General features: G+C 43.5%; 1 protein-coding gene and 1 long non-coding RNA gene across 2 annotated transcripts in view; both read right to left on the bottom strand.

Moving 5' to 3' along the window:
- Positions 1–14,318, bottom strand: part of GUCY1A2 (guanylate cyclase 1 soluble subunit alpha 2) — a 145,595-nt gene extending 131,277 nt beyond the window's left edge. The window contains exons 1-3 of the mRNA XM_001233953.7: positions 13,893–14,318; positions 3,807–3,868; positions 660–781 (exon numbers count right to left, since the gene is read on the bottom strand). Coding sequence (XP_001233954.2) covers positions 660–781; positions 3,807–3,868; positions 13,893–14,174 — 466 coding nt within the window. The 5' untranslated portion in view covers positions 14,175–14,318. The remainder of the gene's footprint in view (positions 1–659; positions 782–3,806; positions 3,869–13,892) is intronic.
- A 5,683-nt stretch (positions 14,319–20,001) lies between these two features.
- Positions 20,002–23,596, bottom strand: part of LOC112531587 — a 55,568-nt gene continuing 51,973 nt past the window's right edge. Inside the window, exon 9 of the long non-coding RNA XR_003073473.2 lies at positions 20,002–20,695. This is a non-coding gene — a long non-coding RNA (uncharacterized LOC112531587). The remainder of the gene's footprint in view (positions 20,696–23,596) is intronic.

Genomic DNA, 23,596 nt, shown 5'->3' with positions numbered 1-23,596 from the left:
TCCTCCCTAATTTCAGCAGCTTACTGAAGCCTCCAAAGGAAAAGCAAAGAGATTTTAAATGTTAGAAAAAGTATAGCCTAATTGTTAAAACTTGATCTGTGAAGTTTACTTTAAACAAGGAAGACAGTCATTTTCATAGAAGTGAAATAGTTAAAACAACCCAAGTTAGAAATTACATTCTCAGCATCAGGCTCTGCACTTCTTATACTTTTTTTTTTTACTGTCAGGAAGGAAAACAGTTTTGTGGGCAATACTGGTGGTAGATGGTACTTCCTGCGCTGTTCATCCAGCCCTCTATCCAGCATACCTGTAGATTCTGAGAGCATCTGTTGTTCTGCAGAAATCCTACATCACTAACTGAGACAATTCCAAGACTCACTCCTGCATCGATGCAAATTTACTTTGACTAAAACCCTTTGAAAGTTCCACATTTAACTTTCCCTGACATCAACCCTCTATAACACAATGCACCTCCACTGAAAAATCAGACTGGATTGCCTCAAAGGCATAAAATAGGTGTAGAAAAGGACATGATATATCAGCTACTTATGTAGGTGCTTACTTCCTGAATTTCCTTTGTTGGAACAACAGTGCCTTGGTTCTTTCTTGGTGATAAGATGGTCGATAAACTTTTCAAATTCCCTTAAAAAAATACATACCAAGTACATTAGCTGTACACTGGAGAATTCCTGAGACATCTTCAGTTTCTTCATTGCCAGCACAGTCTGTGTAGGTGCATCTGTTTGATATATTGTGAAAGTTCTTCTCTGCATCCCTGTAACTAGGGTAAAAAAGTAAAAAATTACGTATCAACTCCTTATACAAATGTAAGATAAATAACTTTCAGAAATGATAATAAATGATGTGGCTAGCCTCCCCATCTCTTCCCTCTTCCCATCAATCCCTTTCATACATACCCTCACACAGATGACACTGGATTAATAGCATGTGGCATTATACTAGAATCTGGAATACTATCTCCAGTGAGAAGAAATACAATAGTAAGAAGGTGTTTCCAAAGGGTTCAGGCATAAGCGAAGGGTATCAGGCATATCTGTCATATGTCATTCCTGCTGCGATGCTCTAACAAAGTTGTACAGCAAACTCCAAGCAAGATGTTTACGAGACAATGGAGAGTAACTAATAAGAAGAATAAATCTTCTATGTCACATTGCATTAGCACTGCAAGAATAAAAGCTAGCTTTCTCTGTGGATTATCCTCTGAAGAGATGAAATTTGTGTTATAGCCTGCTAAAGAAAAACTAAAAAGAATCCCACCGCTGCTGAAATGTACAGAGATGTGCTCAGGCCAACAGGAAAGAATTGACATCTAAATTATTCTGTTTGATTTAGCTTTGCCGCATTGTTTTTCCTTAATCCAACAGAAATAGAACCAAAGCTCATACCATGTTTGAAACAAAGCTTTATGCAGGTGATAATGAGGACAGAGGAGCTAATGCAAGTGAAGAAAGTATTACAGCAGAATGACAATGCTCTTGGCAAAATATGTAATTGATTTACCTCAGTGCTCAGAGGGAAGATTTTTAATATGAGTATTTTTAATTTTTAATTTCTAAAATGAGTATTTTATTAACAGTTTTGCTGTGCTTTCATACTTTGTTGATACTTCATAAATCATGAACAGCACTGAGGATTGGACTTCTCATCTGATCATGTCCTGAAAAGCCCAGCACCTGGTTTGCCAGCACCCGTGAAAAAAGCTATGGTGGATTCAGAGCTGCCTATCAGGTTATTCCAACAGCAAATAGGTCTTCCACGTGGAGCAAAGCAAAGGCTGATAGTACGCTCTACAGTGACCATTCACCAGGCCCCTGGTGACACCAGGCCATGCCAAATGGCTACTGCTTCAGCAGTAGGCCACGTCCTGTCCCAGTGCCTGAGCTCAAAGTCACAGCCCAAAGCCACAAACAAGCAGGAGGCCAGGCCTCTGCAGGTTGCACCACAGGCTTCCTGGAATGGCACCATGGCCATTCCTCACCTCTGCTCTTGAGTAGGACAGGAGATTTAATGAACATTTATGGTGTACAGGGTGTCATTACAAAGGTAATGGCTGTGGGGCTTCATGGGCCTCTGTGAGGAAAGGCTGGGGCTGCCCCATGCTGATCATGGCTTGAGCCCAGCAACTTTGTTGGTGGTGCCTCTGGGAAAGCATGTTTAATAAAGGGCAAAGAACCACCTGGTGATGTGAGGAATGCAGCAAAAGAGTGTGAGAAACAACTGCATCAGCAGCAGCGGCAGCAAAGGAGGATGAGGAGGAGGTGCTCCAGGCACAGGATCAGATATTCCCCTGCGATTGGTGGAGGGCTCCACTTTGGAGCAGGGGGATATGCCAAGGAGTGTTCATGTTAGAGCAGAGCAACAGTGTGTGGAGGAAGAAGAGGAGCTGTTATGACTGACCTCAGCCCCCATTGCCCACTGCCCTCCATGGCTCAGAGGAAGGAAGGAAAGGAGGCAGGGGTGAAGAAGTGAGGTTCAGCCTGGCAGAAGGCAGCCCACCACAGTGCATACTAGCAGTAAGGATCACAGGGCAGCACAATATAGAACATCTCCTATGGACAGATTCTACTTTCACTGTGATTTACTAAAACTATACAAATGTTCAAAAACTTGAATCAAAATGCATCATAAATCAGGAATTACAGGTTTCCAGAGTGTCCCATTCTTAAACATCGTCCATTGAAATAAGAATATCTAAACCACATGTGGCCATAAATTATAGGCAGCAGTTTTTGCACACATGCTTTTCACAAGGCTCTGCCTCACCCACAGAAGTCTCCTGACATGAGGATTCACACAATTTCTTTTCACAACTGAAAATATTAGCAGCCAGAAGGCTTCTCCCTTTCTCTGTCCCATGGTGGACATCATAATTATCTGCCAAGACTGGCTCCCTTCTCTTACCTTCAGGTGCTATTCAGGCATGCTAACATTGCAAATGTCACCTACCAAGCTAGGGCTCCCTTTGAATTTTAACCAAACATTGAGAAACAGGCAAAGGACAATTTCCTCCAGTGCACTGAGCTTCAAAACAATGTCATAAATCCTAAAAAGACCCTAAATGCAGCTTGAAAAAAACTTCCCTTACATCTTTGTATTTGAATTCAGAGGACAGCATTCCTCATTTGTCACATGGCACTGCCGTTTAATGGCTACAGACATGCATCCATTGTATTCTGTTAGAAATGTGAGCTGTCTGCAAAAAACAAAATACTTGTGTAGGTAAAGGAAAGGTTGTAAGGAGATTATTTTGATCAATGAAAGAATATCTCAGGTTTTCATGATGACAGTTGCTATCACTTCATTTTACTCCACAGTCATCTCTTAATTTTCTTAATAAACTCTTAGGAAGTGATTTTCTGCCCTGCCCTGCTTCCACCCACACAAAAAAGCACGTATATAACCACAGGTGTATGCAGCAAAAAATTATGTACGATTTTGCAAGATTGGTGCCTCAGCTCACAGAACAAATAATTTTTCCAGAAATCTCATCTGGCTCTGCGAGAGGCAAACTGGAGTAGATATTACACTTTTGTAAAAAAGATTCCCTATTCTCCTCAGACAAGAAATGACACTGTTAACGGAGCAGTCATGATGTGATGGGATTGCACCAAAAAAAAGGACTGGGCAGCAGTTTATCACTAATATCCATTGTATGTGCTGCTACTCCAGAGCTTCCCTAACAGTTTGTGAGGAGAATTAAAAAGCTTGTCAGCCCAGGCTGTGACTTTGAAAGCATAAAGGAAAGCACTACCATGTGCCTTTCACTACCTCAAATTAACACTTACCCAATAACTTGATGCTCAAAATACTGCAGTGTCCTTTGAAGAGTTTGCCGAATAGTCTGAGGCTAGGGAAAAATAAAAAACAAAAAAGCATCATAAGATTAGGGCAGTGTAGCACAGTTTAATTAACACATCTTCCAACACACTATTTAATTCTCCAGCTTTACTCCTCCTCGTCATCTACCTGCCAGGTGCCCATCATAGCAACAGATAGGAAATATTATTCATTCCTTGCATCTTAGTTCTTCATTAAATAAGAATTTAAAAATGAGATGTAAAATTTATACTGCTTACAAAACTATTTGTCTATAACAAAGTAACCACTTCACCATTAGCTCTCACCAACTATCACCTGCCGATTATCTCATTACTTTAAAATAATTAACTTAAAATAGTCTGAAACTAAATGCTATAATTTTCTGATGAACATGTCTCCAGGAAAAGGCATTGGGTCTTTAAATTTTCTATGCTCCCTAGAGCACTTTACATTAAAGAATATTATAAAGACATGATTTATTTTGGCTTATTTTCCTGGCAAGCCATAATTCTCCCATCACCTTTTAAATCATCCAGAAGCTCAAGTTCATGAAAAGAAAATCATGACATGTTTCTAGCATTTTGATGCTGCTTCATTTTAGTAGATGTTCATCAAACAAATAATGTATGTGTATAACTGTGTTTATTTTCATCATTAATACTACTATAATGTTTACCAAACAAAACACTTCTACTACTGGTACTGCTGCTGTTCCTATTATTTTGAAAACATGCCTGAGAAATCTTTGGATAAATCAAGAAAACGTAAAATCCACATCATTCTCTTTAGAATTTTCCAAGTAATTTATGACAAAATATCATTCTTCCAAAATTACTAGCATGTACCAAATCTGAAGGTTTTCAGCTGTACGTTTTGTCCTGTTGACAAGCAGACAAAGGTACCCAATTGGAATTTAAGTATCTTTTAAGTATCCTTCCTTCTGCACCAAAGGCACAGGGATATTTTGGTAAGACTCAGCAGCAGCACCAGACACTCAAATTTTAGAGATATTTAGTATTTCTTCACCTTTTAGAAATGACATATAAGTGTTACAGAAAGTAACAGCCAAACAGCCCGATAATTTGAGCTATTTTGTTCTTGGAAAAACAGCACTTGAGATTTCATTCAAACCACCGTCAACTTTGAAAGTCTTGGATTTTGCCCACTGCTGTACAGATTCAGCAGTTCAAGACCTGACCTTTCTTCATACAGTTGCCTATGAGTTGGCAGAAGGAGGTACCAGAAGGAGCACTAATGAAAAAGATTATACAAGTTTTATTGCAAGTGTAAAAATTTATTTTTTAACGCCAAATTGTAGGACTTTGACTGTCCATTGGGATTCGAATGTGAAGAAATGCATACACTTATAAAAATAAGCTGAAATAGATGTAAACCTTGAAAGAGATTTTTTTATATATACTTGTGTCAGATAAGTCCTTCTCCTTTCTGCAAGAGCTGTTTCCTGCAATATAAGATGCTTTTCACTGTTCCCCAGCCTTCTTTTCAGAAAATGAAACCCCTTTCCCAATAAGCATAATTTAAAGCCCTCCTCACAGGGTTACAAAGCCTGTTGTCAAGGCATCCTCACCCCACTTTGTCAGATGAATTCCATTCTTGCTCAGCAGTCCACGCTCCACAGAGATCAAAGCCCTTCCAGCAACACTGGCCACAGAGGCTGCCTCACAAGATGTATCAACTCCAACCTGAGTCTTTCCCACACATCATCAAACATACCCCAGCTGGGCCCCACACCTTTTGCCCTTGACCTCAAAGCCAAGTAGCCACTTGTGATATTCTCAAAGGCTCCCCTGGCTGTATTGTTAATGCCCATACCAATGAGCACCAGGGTTCATGGTCCCAACACCAAGCTAGCCTTGCTAGCCTACATGCAACATTGTGTCTGAGCTCCTGGCATGCAGCATGCCTCCTGAGGCAGCAAGGTAGCTTGGCAGATAGAGTTCTCTGATAACTACTACCCTCCTTTCCTTGGAGCCTTTAACAGTGGAGGCTCAGTTGGTTCTGATGCCTTGCCACAAGGTAGGTCACCTCTCCCGCCTCTCCCCAGAGTACCATCCCTTCTCTGTAACTGCTGAACTGTAGTTCGTGTATGAGCAAAAGGGTTCTCCGGTTTGTTGCCGGGATTAACACAACTCCAGCCTCCCCCATCTCAAGAGTTTCTACCCTTGCCCCTCAGTGTTGTGTCTAGCTGTCTATCCTTCATGGTAACATGGGGCTCAGGTTCTTGGTTCTGTAAGGCCTCCATGAAGAATTTGTTCATCCTCCATGACACCTATACCTGCTCACCATCTCCTGCAGCTCTTCTACCTTGTAACTTAGCACAGAAACCAGAGCAGGCCACTACTGCACAGTAGCAGGCAGCAATTCTGGCCATGGTACCCCAACATGGCAGTCACTGTGACTCAGCCAGACACCTCTGTTTGTGGAGCCCAGCCCAAAGGATGCACTTGGAGAGAAATCTGCCCTTCTCACTAGATCTCACTCTGCTCTAGTACAAAACTGAATCAAGGCCTGAAGCTAGAGCAGTGATACCTCCAGGGGTGTTTTCAAGACTAACTGCTTGCAAGGTTTGTGTTGTTTGGTTTTTTGTTAGTTTGTTTAACTCAGACAACTTCCTTTGAAAAGGAATTCTAGTTTAAACACCCCTCATCTGAAAAAAAAAAAAAAAATAGATTAATTTAATTGCATGTCTTTTTATAGATGTCTTTTCTTGGGCCATCAAATATAAACTTTCCAATCTCTCCTCGGAGGACAAAGGCTTTAACCTCTTACCTGACCATTTCCTTTTACCTCTGAAATGTCTCTCATTTGATAGCAGCACTTCTGGAAAGAAATGGTAGGGCTCATTTGCCCAACAGTATGTACCCAAAGTGATACACGTCTTTGTACAGTTGGCAACTACTAAAAGTCTAAGGACCAAGTCTTCAGAAACATCTATGTTATTTGCCTAGAGAGGATGTTGACTGATTGCACTAGACTTGCACATCTTTTTGAAGTTTAAGTGAGGACACGCGAACCCCACCATGAGGTGACAGTACTAAACAGAGTATCCTAGATGACACTGCTTACATTTATACAAAAATGCAATTTTGTATTCTCCATCCCATTCCTTTTGCATCTTATGATGACCAGCTAGTACTAGAGAAGAAAGGGACTGTAGGGAATGGGCATGTCCAAGCCAAAAGAGCAGCTGGAAGCTAAAAAAGCAGCTAGGTACAGCTTCTCCTTAATCCTAACAAGGCTTCAAAGACTTTTCCTGGTAAAAGCTAAGTGACTCCTAGCTGAGCCTCATAAGTGCTTCAACAGTCCTGCTCTCAAAAACTTGAGTGCTAAAAATTTTAAACATGAAAGCTGAAGCACTAAAAAGCGTAATAATCTCAGCTAGAAACCACTTCACTTCTATCCGAATTTCTTCAAGGAACTCTGTCAGGTCAAGGGGCTCCTTCAGACTCCTGTGTCCTGGGAAGCTATGTGTCCCTCCTGGAGGCATGGCACTTCTGCACACAGGAGGGATGAGCTACTGCGACTTCAGCCAAATCAGCACTTGCATGCTGATAGCTTAAAGTGTTTCAAATTTGTAGTCTTCAATCACTAACTCAGCAGATGTGTAAGGTTTTAACTGAGGGTTTCACTGCTGAACTGTCATTAATGAAAAACACTTATTTTTCTGTATTTCAAAAACAATTCTAGTGAAGTTTCTGTGCTTAGGTGATTACAGATCTCTAAGCACACTTGTACCTGGACAAGCTGGAAGGAAATGAATGGAAAAATAGTTTCATGTCTGTTGATTTTTTTCATTAATATTTAACCTGTGATTATGAAATTGGTGGAAATCTGTTCTTTCTCTATCCTTCTGGTCGCAACAGTATTGATGTTAAAGAGGCAGTAATCAAAGAAACAAGGCTCCAGTTGAGGACAAACATTTATCAACATTTCCCAAATGACAGGCTTGTGAAGATAAGTACTGAAATTGCTGCAACCAGGCAAAACAGAACTGAGAAAGGAAAGGAAGGCTCCTTTGGCATCTGAGAATTTTCTGATGATGCAGAAAGGAGGAAGGCTCCCTAGCAGGACCTGAATCCCTCTCTACCCCCTTCCTAATGGGATGGAATGGAAGGGCATAGAGCAAAATCAAAGACAGAGATGCAGAGCCCTAACACAATGAATCATTTGAAAATTCAAAAAGTCCATCTTTAATGGTGCTTATGATAATTTGGAAAAAAATATTTGTTTTATTCTCTAGCTTCTGAACCTTTAGGATGCACTCAGTTTTCTTCTCTGTAACCATGAAAATCAGCTTCCTGCTTCCAGAACTTTGTGTTTTATATAAGAGCGCCAACTGCTTGCAGACCACCACCACTAGCACCCGATTTGCTATCAGGAGGGGAAGATGCAGACTCCCCAGAAGGGAGTGCATGAAGATCCAGAGTGGGACAGCTGACAGCTGGATGCAAAGCGAGCTGCCCGACAGCAGCGCACCATCACCCAGACATGAGGTGCAACACCAGGGCTCAGTGTTACTAAGCATCTAAAGCTGAGAGCATTCTGCTCCTCAGTTCATACAAGCTGGGATACTCTTCACAGACAAGTATTTGTTCACATTAGAGAAAACGATTTAACAAATTACACTGAGACCAAGTATTTTATAAGTATTATACCATGGCAATAACAGTGCAAACACTCTGAAGAAATAAAACAGAGCTAACTAATAATTAGAAATTATAATTCCTGTATCCCCAGCTGCCTTTCAACTAGAAGCATTGCAGATATTATGGATGGAAATTGCCTATTAGATCATCCAGTCTAACTCCTTGACAGTGAAGGATAAATATCTCAGGGTGCTATCCATTATAATAGCGGCTGGGATCCTTTTGTTCATCTGTTGAATTTCAGCCATGTCTCGGATGGATAGATCTGTTCCATGCTGCAGAAAGAAGACATTCTGTACGTGAGGGCATGATAGATAATCTACTTCTAATGCTACCTGTTCACCTTTGAAAGCAACTCATACCTACTGCATAAAATCATTGGCACTATGCTAGATGGGAAATGAGATACTTTACATGTCAGTCCTCCTCAAGGAATTTCTTCTGCTGGGATAGGACGAGCCCAGTGTCCCCAGCATCATTGGGCCTAATTTCATATACCAAGCTGCAAACATGCTTTAAGCCCTATGAATGAAACATAGATTTTTTCATCTTCGTTTTGAAACTTAGAGCTCGCAAGCAGACACATCTGGAAAGAACGTGGATATGAGACAGAACTATAGCATAACATATATCCCTTGACATTAGCACAAGAAGGAAAAGAAAAGAGGGCTTATCTGCTGACTTTCCAAGTGTCACCAGGGCTACACTGAACTGCTGTAAAGTGGTACCTCTCTGCCTGAGCAGTTGTGAATGAAGGACATTCACCCTCAATTTTATGTAGCTGTGACTGCACACTGCAATTTAGGGGCATATATTGATGTGGTCTCTGCTTCCAGGCAGCAAAGATGCCTGCAAAGTATGAATGTTTTCAAAAAAATGCTTTTTTCCACGCACTGAAAAATTGAGATTTCAGTCTGGGACTACACAAACATGAAGAAAGCAACCGTCACCATGGTTGGGTCTAAGTACTGGATGTGAAATGCTCACGTTCACCCCAAACAGAACTTCACTGACATCAGTAAAAGCAAACAGAACTTCACTGACATCAGTAAAAGCTGAAGTCCTTTGGGCACAACTAAATTGTTTTTTAAAATATTTCATTTGCCAAGGCTGAAATTCCCTTGCCTGAGGTTCTCAGCTACCAATTCAATTCAACAGCTTAAAGTTTCAGCAGTGACGCCATTAACAACCTACACAATAACTTAAGGAGTAGTCTTCAGGTTCTTTTTTTTTCCCATTGTGAGGAAGAAGACTGTATTCAAAAAAGACAATTCTTAAACTCAAGCTATTTGGCAGCAGCAAGTAGCAGCTTCCTCACAAGAAGTTTAATGTATCTTCATTCAAGCCTTTAAAGGATAGTGGGAATAATTCTGCACGAAGAGAGAAGTATACCAGAAGCGATTCCCACTTAATAATGTTTATAGTTCAAGAGATTTGTTGCATGGGGCCATTCAGAAAATAAAATGGACCAGCAATGTAAGTCAGCCTAATGCTGTGTCATGCTGTAATTCTCTTTGCAGAAGGATCAGCACAGCGCTTCGGGGTACGCGGTCTCCTCTGAACGTGAGCCCAGTCACTCTCAGCTCCTTCAGGGTAATCTGTGCCCCTGAGATGGGAGCAGAGTTTTCAAACCAGTGACAAATCATGATTTTTTTTTTTTTCTGGTTTTGATTCTATTTTCAGCCTGGGATTGGATACAAGTCAAGATGGAACTGGAGCAAATGTGAAAATTGCTGCAAGGAACTAGAGTTTAGTGAGAAAATAAATGGCATTTCTGAAGAAGAAAATCACATCCACCATTCCCACATAGCGGAGCCCTTACAGGCAGAAAAATTGATGTTGATAATTTACAGCTTATAGTATCATCGTCACTAGTTATAATCACTCAAAATTTATGTCGTTGTGGGTGTAAAATTCATCCTTTAAAATAGAGCACAACAATAAAGCTGGAATTAAAAGAAAACTATCGTTCAGTCTGCTTGTGACATGCGTTTGGACATGTGCTGTGCCATGTATTGCGCCGAGCAGCTCTGTTTGGTCCCAGAAAACACCCCCTGCACACCCAGGTGCCAGGCATGGTTGGCCCAACTTCTTGGGCTGCGATCCTCAGCCCTCTGGCTGCATCTCCCTGTGCACAACAGGGGTCGGTGGGATTCAGGCTGCAGTGTGTGCGTGCAATGCGGCCAGAAGCTGCCCCGCTCCTCACGTTCGCTGCACCCTGCTCAGCAATGCCCATGTAGGATGAGAGGGGAGCTCTGCTCGCCCTCCTCACTTCCACAAACTTTTCACCAAGTTGTGCAGCTGCTTTGGTGGAGGGAGAACCCCTCCATCCTCTCATCTCTGGCTGTTAAAATAGAGAGGGTTTGGGGAAGCAATTCCAAATGGGAGGTGTCTTCCATTCAGCCATTTCCATTCAGGAAATCTTTAAGAATCACCAGGAATGTAAAATCACCCTGTGGTGACTCAAGATCGGACCCCTCCATCCTCTAGCATAACCACTGCAGGAAAATCTCCAAAGACACATTTGAGAGAAAATAAGAGACGTGCTGGAATAAGACGTGTGTTGGAAGGTGCTGGAAGCTGTCCTCCCAGAGCAAGCAGAGGGGCTGGGTTACAATCTGCAATATAGAACTTCACTTTTTAACTTTCTCTCCCCACTGTTTCTCAAAAAGCAGTATTTGCGCAGTCACGCCCCAGCTAAATTTGAGAGCAGCACTGCAAGTGATACACAGTGTGATTTCCACTGACAGTGCAGCCGTACTCATGTTCATGAGTGCACTGCACAGGAGATGCTTGTCTTTTCATGCACTCTTTCGCACTACCACTTCTAAGAGCCAGCCTGCTCTCACAGCCGCCTGCCGCTCTGCTCCCTGCTACTGTGCAGCTCCTTCACCCCAGGGGCTCCTTCCTGCAACTCACATCAAGGCTCTGCACATCCCAGAGCAGCGCCCGGCAGCCCCTACTCCTGCCGGATTGAAACAACATCACCCCTGAGCTCTCCTTGCACACATCTCTGTGGCATCAGACACACAAAGAACATTTTCATCAGTGGAGATACAGTGAGAAATTTTGCCTCAGCATCTCAATCCCAGCCGTTACCAAAGGAAAGAACAAAATTAAGTATCGGCATCGGGAACCTGTAGCATCCTTCAACTTTGCAAGTGTTCAGCACTGGGATGGGAATGGATTGCTGCCACATTAAGGCTAAAATGCACATGCTGAGCCACTGCAGGCAAGATCTGTATTATACATATTCACACACATTCATACGTACATCAGTGCTTCCATACTTAACAGAGATCTTTATAGATTTACAGAACGAAGACACACCTACGTGTGTATAAAAGTATTAGAGCTCAGAAAGAACAGTTGTGAATGCACCCTTCCAATTTGCCTTCACATTTTAAAAATAAAGGGAATGACTCTCATTTGACACCAGTTGTACAGCCAGTGTCATTTTTTAACTTCTAATTGAAGTTATTCCTGATTTAGATCAACAGATGTGAGAAAACGATCAGATTCCGAGTGTCAGACAGATGGCAACCGGACTTGTTGCAAGAGCACATATATTCAGCATCACAGAAAAGATTCTCAAAAGGTAAAATAGGCACCAAAACAACAAAGCACCTGAAGAGTGATGTGTTGGAGTCAAGAACAAAAAGATGGGAAACTGACTCCTTTCTCGTGTCAGGATGGCACCAATATGACTTTTCCAGTGTGAACACCACCGACTGATGGCAAAATGTGTAAGGTAGAATGAAGCGGTAGTTACAGTGCCAAGATAATAAAAGGAGTTTGGGAACACTCTATATCATATGAGTCGCATATTAACATTAATGAAAATAAAGATTGTTACAGCAGTAAGGATTGTTACAATTATCTCCTAAGGAAACCAATGGAAACTGTTTCTTGGGACATGGAGGTGAGGTGGGATGAAATTTTTGCATTCTTAGCTGCAGTTTCCCCAGGAGCAGGAAGGAAGGAAGGACTCTGAGACCGACCAAAGTTTCCTCATCTCTCAATTCACAGAATGTGTTTATTTTTTCAAACAAATTCAACAGTGAATGAAAGCTGTAAAGCTGTAGCTGTCTTTTATTGCTTTGTGAGGTAACGGCCAAAGGGAAAACACAAACAGTAAGGTTATCTAAAAATACTGCACTGAGCTACTTCAGAATACTTCCAATATTTCAGGTAACACATGCTCTAATTATACCCTTGCATCATTATCAAATTAAATAGCTTCATTTTTTGGTACTAAAACAAGGCAAGTCACCCGAGATACCATCTATTAATTTCAGCACGACAAGCTCGGGTTCCCAGTGGGGAGATAAAAAATCAATGGGAAAGAGAAGTCTTGGCTGGAAGCGGACGGCTGCCGGCTCGGTCACGCACCGCTAACTTCCCCCATTAGGCAGCCTGGCTGCTCAGATCCAGCCTGATCGAGCATGGAAACAGAAAAGAGGAATGAAAAGCAAAGCACACCGACAGCAGATGGTGATGAGATTCGGAAGTCATCTCCAAAGCCGAATAAGAAAAAGCCAAAAAAGATACTGCAATGCCACCAAATTCAGCAGATGCGACTGCCGTGCAGATTAGGCTACTTGTTGCAGTCTGCGTTCTATACCTGAGCACGTTAAGGTGCCTCAGCAAGCAACAAGCGTTCCCTTACAGCTCCATGAGGGAAATGTAGTGATGGTCACAGAGACAGCACTGTAACACAGCGCTGGAGAACGAGCTCCTATTGCACACGCGGCCAGCGCAGCTCCGGAGCCGCTGACTGCAGTCACCCACAGCAGTGCCCGCACACCTCGCGCGTTCAGCACCAATTCTGTTCTTTGTGACACACGCACCGCTTCGCTGCCTCTCAGCTACAGGTGCAGATGGAGACAAAACCATCAATCACAGACCTCAAAGCAACCTCTGACTGCTCTCTCTGGAATGCCGGCGCACCGGAGAGGCACGGGGAAATCTGTTGCTGCAGTATTTCTGAGCGGAACACAGAAACTTTCTTTTCACCTTGCTCAGCAAGGAAAAAACCCTACGAAAACCCTGCCAACGCAAGAAGTTCACATCTCCTCCGCGGTAAAGAACGAGCATGCTATGCATATACAGCCGTGCATAACTTTACATACAGAACTGCTGCTAGCACCAGCTGGCAATAAGCACTTTGTGACATCAGATTCTAACGCCGAGAACTCGGCTGGAAGCGCGGAGCGGGGCAGCGTGCGCCTTCCGCCGCGGCTGCCGAGCCCTGTGCCGCATCCCGCCGCCCGAGCGGGCCGGGCCGGGGCCGGGGAGCTCCGCACATCAGGGTGCGGGGCCGACCCCGCGGAACAGCCGCCGGGAACCGCGCGTGAGGAGGCCGGGCGGGCGCGGAGCACTCACCGCGGGGGCCGTCAGGCGGCGGATGCTCTCGCCCAGAGAGTCCAGGTTGACCCGCCGACGGCGCGGAGCGCGGCGAGCCCCGGCGCTGGCCGCGGCGGCGGCGGCGGCGGCGGCGGCGGCGGCGGCGGTGGCGAGGGGTGGCTCGGCGGGGCCGGGAGGGCTGCGGCTGCCGTTCCAGCAGAGGCGGGACAGGGGACACTCGCCCTCCTCCTCGGGGCTGGTCTCCGGGCAGTCGGAGCCCAGAGAGCTGAAGGACTCGGAGGAGATTTTGCGGCGGGACATGGTGCCGCGGGCCGGAGGGGCTCAGCGCAGCGGCGGGCAGCGCGGGGCCGCGGGGCCGCGGGGGCGGCCGCCTCGCATGGCCGCGGAGCCCCTCGGCGGGGGGCGGCGGCGGAGGCGCCCCGGGGCCGCTCCCGGCTCCGCGCTTCGCCGCGCCGCTCTGAGCCGCGGGTGCTGCGCGGCGCCGCCTCGCCGGGAGGCTTTAAAGCGGCGGCGGCGGCTGCCCTCCTCTGCCTCGGCCGCCCTCCCTCGCTCTCCCCTCCCCCGGCTCCCTCGCTGCTCCGCGGGAATCACGTGTTGTTTGGAGCCCTTTCCTCCTCCTCCTCCCGCCTCTCCCCTCCCCGCTCGCCGCCTCTCGCACGCCGCGGCCCGGCAGCAGCCCCCTCCCTGCCCCGCTCCCCGGCTCCGCGCTGCACCGCGCTCCTTCCCCGCGCTATGGCGGTGTCCCCGCGCGGCCCCGGCCGTGCCCGGCCCAGCCGCCTCCGGGCCCGCGGCGGTGCTGGACAGCTCCCTGAGTCCGGGCTGCCGGGGAAGGCGGCCGTGGGTGCCCGCCGCCGGAGAACTTCACTGAACGGCACAGCTAAACCTTAGGGAAATGGATGGTGTTAAAAATAGGAGAAAGCTAAAGGGCTGCCATCAGTTTTCAGAGGAAAAAGTTCTTTTCGGCTCTGACACTGTGGGTCAAGTCCAAAAAAGGAAGTAAACTCATGCCCTGCGTTACAATCCAGCTAAAGGAAAAAGGAGAAGGGTACGGGAAACAAAGCAGAGGAGTTTGGATGTAGGATGACATCCATAATGCAGTGTCAGGGCTCTCTTTTCCCAGCCCTCTGTGCTCACGCAGCTGGGGTGAAGGAAGCATGAGAGTACCATGGCATCAGGGACAGACCCAGGTACTGCAGAAAGACCACAAGGAAATGTGCCCTCAGTGGTAGTGCTTCATCCAACCATCAAGAAAGACAATTTGCCATTAATTCATCTTCTGTTAAACAAAGCTTCCTTAAAAGCAATACTTTAAGAATGTTTTTCCTCTACCTGTCTCCTGCATTATAGTATACATTTTACCATCTCATCCTCTGAAATAACTGAGTGCAGCCTTGACAAAAACCCACCTGAGATAGTGGGAAGACCACCACAGGCATGGAGCAGCTTTGGGGAATTGGGGAATGGCCCAAGGCAGCCCACACTGCACACCCACGTTTGGAAGACCAGGCAGGCAGCTCTCAGAGAGAACAAGGCATAAATCACAGATTTCACCAGGGCATTCCATTCAGTGCCACCATCGCTCAGCTCACCAGGTTTCTGTTTCAATTTTCTTCTTTCTCTAGAAATTTATACAGAGTGAGAGAAACAATGGAGCTCCTTTTGTCATGGCACAGTTCTTAAATCTCTGTGGCTTGAAGCCTGTGGCTTGAAAGGATGTATCAAAAAGCCAGGGTGGTCCATGCTGCCTTCTGTTGTCTTATAAATATTACACTTGGGATGCAGAGTGACTTTCTTTTGCAGCCCTGGTAATTCCCTCAGCAGCACTAGGGCGGGAATCTGAGACGTCTTTGCTTGAAAGTTAATTCACACATGAGCCTCCGGATTCATTGCCCTCCTCTGTCTTTCCTTCTCTCTTGTGAATAACAATATCCTTCAGTACTTAGAGCACAGAGAGAAGTCAGGGGGAATGGCTTTAAACTAAGACAGGGGAGGCTTAGGTTGGATATTAGGAGGAAGTTTCTCACACAGAGGGTGGTGACACACTGGAACAGGTTGCCCAAGGAGGTTGTGGATGCCCCATCCCTGGAGGCATTCAAGGCCAGGCTGGATGTGGCTCTGGGCAGCCTGGTCTGGTGGTTGGCGACCCTGCACGTAGCAGAGGGGTTGAAACTTGATGTGGTCCTTTTCAACCCTGACTATTCTATGATTCTATGGTTTTCCCTTCTTCCCTCTGCATAAATGCTCACTTTGACAGATGCTGCGCAGCCTGCCTGCCCTCTGTCACAGCTCCTACCACTGGGAGCAGTCATCTGTTTAGGCTGGCATTTTTTAGAGCTGTCATACAATCATACAACCATTAAGGTTGGAAAAAAAACACTAAGATCATCTAGTCCAACCATCAAATCATCACTACCGTGCCGACTAACCATGTGAGCACAGGGTGCTCTGAGTTAAGCTGCTGACATCCTCCAGATGCTTTGGGTTCCATTACACTTATTTCCTTCTCACAGACTGTATCACACAGACCACAGCAAAGCAAACTTCCGCAGGTTCTTGGTGTATGCGGTGGCAGTGACAACTGGGGAAGACGCACATAGCTCAGGGTTGGAAATACAGATGCATATTTATGACTGTAAACTGCTGCAGTACCAAAGTATCAACCAGTTCCTTATGCAGTGCTTCAGAACTCAGGGAAGCAACATGCTTGTGGGCACTTTTGCATTTTATTCAGCCATGGGGAAAAATGCTTTCGAGAAGACAAAACTGACATTTTTTAAGCATCCAGTTTCCACTTTTCCTGGGAGTAAAGTTTAAAGTTGAATTTCCCCAGGCAACTTGTGATTGGTTTGTGACAGTACTCTGAGTTCCCTTTGCAGTTTACTGATGCCTTTCCTCACGCCACTCATGGTCGTATTCCTTTTACATCTGTGACTCTGAAATGCTTTTCCTTGGTGGCTGTTCCTGAGGTTGATATTATTATAATCAAATGCACTCAAGTACCTAATCAATTCATTACAAGAATATAAAAGACATTTCCCTTCAGCATCTGGATACTGACCTTCACCATTCAGAGTAAAAAATGCAATTATGGCTCCAATACTTCTATTGTTCCAGCTGGAGCAGCACTGTGAGTAAGCTTGGATTCAGTGTTGCTCCTCACTGGCTGTTTTGCTCAGCCTTAGCTTATGGAACTCATGGAAGCAGGCCTAACACCTACCTGCTCCATCACAAGGATTGGTAATCTGCCTACTGCAACACTGTTTGCAATTCATGATATAAAAATAGACGGAATTGGTTAGAGAGACTGACTAGAAAAGTGCCAAACACCATCACCAGAAGTCTTGCACTAACTAAGTACAGACAGCAGGAGATCCAGGGTGTTGTAAGGCCAGGAGGTCCAACAAGTCATTGTGATTCTGGATCATTTTTCTCTTTCTGTTTCCTCTGATCAAGATACAACCTTGGCAAAAGCTAAATGCCACAGAGGGCTGCTTCATCAGATAGTCAAATGCTTTTGACAGCATGTAGACATAGACAGCTACAGCACATAAGAGAACAAATGTTCTTCTTTTATACATGTCTTATCAGCCGAAATTTGCATTTGGCACACTATTGGATGAATAGCAGACATGTCTATAAAGTGTATAACGTTAATCTAAGCAGTGCCTACAAAAGTTTTCTATCATATTATGACAGAATGCAATTTATGTGTCCCACATGTCTTGCAGACAGCTCAGAGAAAAACATGGATATTTTTAATTCCTGTACAAGTACTACAAGACAATTGCTGGTCGAAGCCTTTTTTTACAAATTTTTACTTGTTTTCTTCCAGTTATAGAAAGGAAAACTCACAAGACTGTGTTCAGACCTGACATAAAACACATGATCCTTAGTTTCCATTAATTGTGACATGGTAATTTATCATTACATATTCATGAGTTTTATTTGTTATTAAGTAAGCATTTCTAACCAGGTGTTACATGCTGCAGTTTTTTATAGCATTTTTTTGTTTTCAGATGCTGTATTTCTGCTGTTCGAACAGCCTTGGATGATTAAAATAACCACAATAACTTCATCATGGCACATTTTATTGTCCTATTTGTTAAGGAAACGCGTAGCAGAACTGGCGGAAGAAATTATTACAACAAATCCCACTTAGGGATTAGTTGCATCACCCGAATACATCACCTATATAGTTCCTATCATTTCACCTAGGACACTATATGTCTTTTTATAATAATCTTTTTATAATACCGTTGAACATATAAGTACTTAATTTTCCTTTAATGGAAAAGATTGTTGTCCTGAGATCAATGTCTCCCACTGAGAAAGTAAACATCTGTTTTGCAAAGCATTTCTAAAGCAGCAGGAGACCATTATCCTGTGACAACATTCTATTACAATTACTTTATTGCAGTCAGGCAAAATGAGTGATGTGTAGCAAATTTATTCTTTTTTCACATTCTGCCAAACCTTTCTGTTCTTTATCCAATGACTTCCATCTGGAGTACTGCCTGGAAGGACGGCTGGGGCATTCTGCCATTTGTCATTAATGATCTGTTGAATTACGATTGGCTTAAAGAACAGATCCGTTTTATGTTTCAGCTTCTCAGAAATAAAGTTTATCCTCAAGGCAGAGTGGATTCACACTGGTCAATGTTGATGTTCTGGTAGTCGGGTATATCTGAGTCCATCAAGTGTGTTACTGTCCTGTTTTCAGCTGGGACAGAGTTGTTTTTTTTACTTTCTTGGTTTCTTGTATGATGTTGTACTTTTACTATGGGAGAAAAACAGTACTGATAACACACAGATGTTTTAGTTCTTGCTGATCAGTAGCTGCACAGAACCAAGAACATTATGGCTTCTCATACTGCCCTGCCAGTGAGGAGCTGGGAGGCACAAGGAGCTGGGAGGGGACAGAACCAGGACAGCTGACCTAACCAGGCCAAAGGGACACTCCATAACGCATGGCATCATGTGATAACAATTTAAAAACTGTGGGCAGCCACTGCCTGGGGAAAGGCTGTGCATCCATCAGTGGGTGGTGAGCAATTGCTTTGTGCATCACTTGGTTTGTAAATATATATTGTTACTATTATTCTCCTTTTGTCTGCCTCTTCTGTGTTAGTAAACAGTTTTTATTGCAACCCACCATTTAGTTCCACTTTGTTGTTTTTTTTTCTGATTCTCTGCCCCATCCCACTGGGAGAGGAGTGAACTGTGTTGTGCTGAGCGGCTGCAGGTTAAACCACAACTGTTACTGAAGGAGTATTTAACTAATTTTGCACTGTAGGATGAGGTCCTACATAATGAAGGCAGTGGAATCTGGACCTTAATGATCATAAAATGTCTTTGGTCTGTGATACTTAGTGTAGTTCTGAAGTAGAATTTTCTTCTCACAGTTGACAAAAGTGATACCATGGTATCACCAAGGTGAGTGATACCATGTCTCTCACAGTACATAGCAGATCAATAGCAGAACTGGGAATTCCTTGCTGCCTAATCTAACTTCAAGACAAAGTTATTCAGAATCAATTGACTTGAATTATAACTAGCCAGCATCAGATACATTTGTAGTTTCAGGAATTTTGCTATTCCATCTGCCAAAGACAGATCAAGACAAGATGTCAGGACTGTGCAAATACCAGTACCACCATTTCAACTCAGATAAATAGATCAAATTGAGATTTTAAATCTCAGGGAGAACTTCTGACAGGATACAGCTCCAACCAGTTGTCTAGAAGGAACACACGGCTGACTAAACATTCAGAATTAAAAATTTATAAACTGTACAAGAGAAAAAGTATGACGTGGCACTCAGCTTTGCTTATTTCCATTTAACTTGTACAGTCAGATTTACTGAATTCAACACAGTGTGAGGTAAAACAAACCTTTTCATTATTTGAAGTTCTTCCGTGTCCTGAGTATTTTGCCCTGAGGACAGCAGGTAACAGAGTGATTTCTGTCTCAGAGTTATCTATAAATCTCAACAAAATTTATCTAAAGCAGCAAAACAAGAAGATGCTGATGGGCTACTCCACAGTCTAGAGCTGCCTCACCCCAGCACTCTGCAGCTGAGTCAAACCACTATTTATAGAGCAGCTTCCTACAGAAGTCACTTGATTTTCACTCTTGCAGCCACATTTATTCCAGACAGATTTCCTGCTACAAACTGTTTTTATGGATGTACTGATGTCATCAGTCAGATTAGAACAATGAAATCATAATGGTATCTACATACAAGATTAAAGCCAATTTTGCTTTCAAGCAACCTCTGAAGTCAAAGAATAACAGAATCATTAGGGTTGGAAAATACCTCTAAGATCATCCAGTCCAACCCCAACCCATCCCCACCATATCCACTAACCATGTCTTTCACTGCCACAACTCCACATTTCTTGAATAACTTCAGGGACAGTGACTCCACCACCTCCCTGGGCAGCCTGTGCCACTGCCTCACCACTCTTTCTGAGAAGTACTTCCTAATGTCCAACAAGAATATTGTAGTGGGAGCTCAGAAAGTTTTTGAGACTTCCTCTGTAGCTCCCTGCACTCTTCATAGATAGTGAGAATCCAAGATGAGGAGGACTTTGAGAACTACTTGTGTCCAAGACAGAGGCTGAATTAAACCCAGATGTCCATCTTCCCTGAAATAGCTGTTTGGGCAGCTTCAACTCTTGAGGGAAGGCAGAGTCCACAAGTCTGGCTGCCCCTTATGGGTAGAACACCCCCTTGGTAGTCTCACACAGCACATATCACTATCCAGGTAGCACTGTGGTGTTCACCGGACTGAGGACAGGCCACAAAAGCATTAAGTGGCTCTGGAAACAAAGACAAACAGCCAGCAGTTAGGTCTTGGGAAAATCAGGGTAGTCAAAACGTCCTGAATAGTTTTCCCAGGCTTGTACCCAAGCTGATGGAGGAGCAGCTTGACAGAGAAAGCAGTCCTGCACTGTGTCTGGAAAACGGTCCGCAGCTGAGCTTGTACCAGGAGGATGTTCTTGACAAGCTCATCCAGGACCTGTCTAGGAGTGTGACAGATCCTCCCAGCAGAGGTTAAACCAGTGTACACAGTACACAGTGTTGTAAATGCATCTTTTTTAGTGTCCTCTAAGCAAGCTAGCCACTTGCACAAATGTTACACTTTTACTACAGTTCATCATTTCACTATTAACAAATTAGTATCATCTACAAGATATTTTCAAATTTTAAAATGTCAAAATGTAGATCATTGTCATTAATGTTCTCTAACCAATCAATCTAAGATTAACACACAGTGGCATCTTGCCTGATTAGATTACCTTTCTTATCCTAATGACAGGAAATCATAGAATATTTTATCCAGGCTTGTTTAAAAGGGAGACCTTATAATGTGTGAGTGGGAACTCTTTCTCTTGGAAGCTTATTTGCATCCTGTAATGGATGAATTGATCAATGTATCATATTTAGTGACTCTCTTCGATGAAGCACCAAAAGTTATAATGGAGTTTATTTATATATAGTTTCAACAACAGGGGGTGAGAGAGAGAGAGAGAGAGAATGTGCTCATATCTGTAGAGACAGATAATAAGAAACCATCAAAACTGTACATGAGCAATAAAAAATATCTACAGTGTCTACCTATGTGGTATTATTCTCTGAACACAGCCTAAATGTTGCCAAATGAAAAATCCTGTTGAGCTTTCAGATAAAATCTATTGTAATAAAGTCTGCTATATTTCACCCACAGATGGCAAATAGTCCTGTTGTGAATGTAATCTTTGCAAGTAGGTTTCCAAATACACATAGCTCCTTACAGTGCTGGTATAGCTGTCCCATCATTTTCACAGCTGCGACTTCCTAGCTAACTTAGCATTGCATCATGGCTTTCAGCACTGAGCAGTGTTCAGGGACTTTTCCAGATGTTCATCTTTCTGACTCACTGTGTCATGTCTACTTTTATAGAAAGTATCCTATAGTATTTAGAGAAATCTTAGCAGCAGCTGCAAAATCTGATGACATCACTGCCCCTGTCTGTTAATTCCTGGTTTGGGATTTTGGCATTTTTAATCCTTGGAAACTTTATTGTTCTTTTTGTAGAATCACTGGATCACTGAGATTGGAAAAGACCTCTTGGATCATCCAGTCCAACCATCAACCTCTCCCCTCTATGCCCACTGACCATGTCCCTCAGTGCCACATCTCCACATTTCCTGAACACCTCCCAGGAGAGTGACTCCACCACCTCCCTGGGCAGCCTGTGCCACTGCCTCACCGCTCTTTCAGAGAAGGAATTTCTCCTAATACCCAACCTGAGCCTCCCCTGGCACAGGTTAGGGCCATTATCTCTTTTTCTATCACTAGTTACATTTGCTTCCTTCTTCTCTTTTGCTTGATTCCTTAGAACAAGACTACAGGTAAATACCAAGGTTAAAGCTTTTCCTGTTATTTGCTTATTGTCATTTTGTTTTAGTGAAGGAATGAAACTTTCAAACACCAGGACTTGTGCTACCCAGCTTGCTGTCCCTCTGATTGATGTTACTTAGCATCAGGACACCACAATTTCATACTTCAAGGTTTCTCGTATTCTTTGCAAAACAAAACATTTCCCTAAGGAGTATTTCAATGCAGAGAGTAGCATGAATACTAACAAAAAACCTCTACACTGAGAGGTTTAAATAGTGTGTCTTCTAACACCTATATAACTGGAAACAATATATGTATGTATCTTATATATATGCATTCATATGATTTTAGCTTCAAAACTTGTTCTAAAGTTTTCAGAGGGGTGGGTAGAGGAAGACCAAAAAAAAAAAAAAAGAAAATATATGGCAAACAGCAACACTCCTTTCTCTTCTCTTATTGGATCCTCAAGTCCTCTTTCATGTCAGTTTACACTATGCAGAAAGGTCTGACCAAGGTAGGTTTCTGTGTAGGAATCACGCATCTGAGAGGTGGCTGCGGATGTGTTTGGCAGAACAGATTTCACTTTTGTAGCATGCTTCATTCCAAACTTCTCAAGGCGATTTGCAAGCAATTACAGAGCAAACATTTTCAATGTGAATAAGCCTGAACAAACAACTGAGATTTCATGGTGGATTTAAAAGCATTGTGAGCCCAATCCAGTAGGCACTAAGCAGTTCTCACCACTATTGGCCGAGGTGCTCAGCACCTTGCAGGAAACATCAGCACTCTGTGAATCAGGCCCTGGGTGAGTCAGTATCAAATTTTTCATGAGACAAAAAACTCCACAGGCAAGGTGAAAACTGCTATAATAGGAATTAAACGGCTTGTAGCAATGCAAAAATAAAGGCTAGCTGCAAACAACATTTACTGCTAAAGGAATAATGTTTTAAAAAATGAGTCTCTTTAGATTAATGAAACAGATAAGCAAAGTATTTTTAAAGCAAAGTGCCATTAAGGGCCTGAAACAATGGAACTAAGTCTTAAGAGAATGGTATTTAACATTCTGCTGGTAAAGCCAACAGGGAAACTGGAATTCTGGAATACTTCTCTTGAAAGGAGAAAGGAGCTGTCAACCACTGGGGTGGTGCACTCAAGTGCCCCATTTGCAGACTGAGCAACAGTGCTGTTCTGATCATCCATGCAGTAAAGCTTTCTGTAAAACTATTTGTTCACTTCATTCTTCAGTAGTGAGCTTCAGCTAAGGTCGGAAGAGACCACAAAAGTGAAAAATATTTTCTATAAAGCAGTGTGAATTCAATTCCAAAAAAAAAAAAAAA

The sequence above is a fragment of the Gallus gallus genome, chromosome 1 (genome assembly GCF_016699485.2).
Source record: "Gallus gallus isolate bGalGal1 chromosome 1, bGalGal1.mat.broiler.GRCg7b, whole genome shotgun sequence".
Taxonomy (NCBI): domain Eukaryota; kingdom Metazoa; phylum Chordata; class Aves; order Galliformes; family Phasianidae; genus Gallus; species Gallus gallus.
Note: the sequence above shows the minus strand (reverse complement) of the source record. Positions and strands in the feature narration are given on the sequence as shown.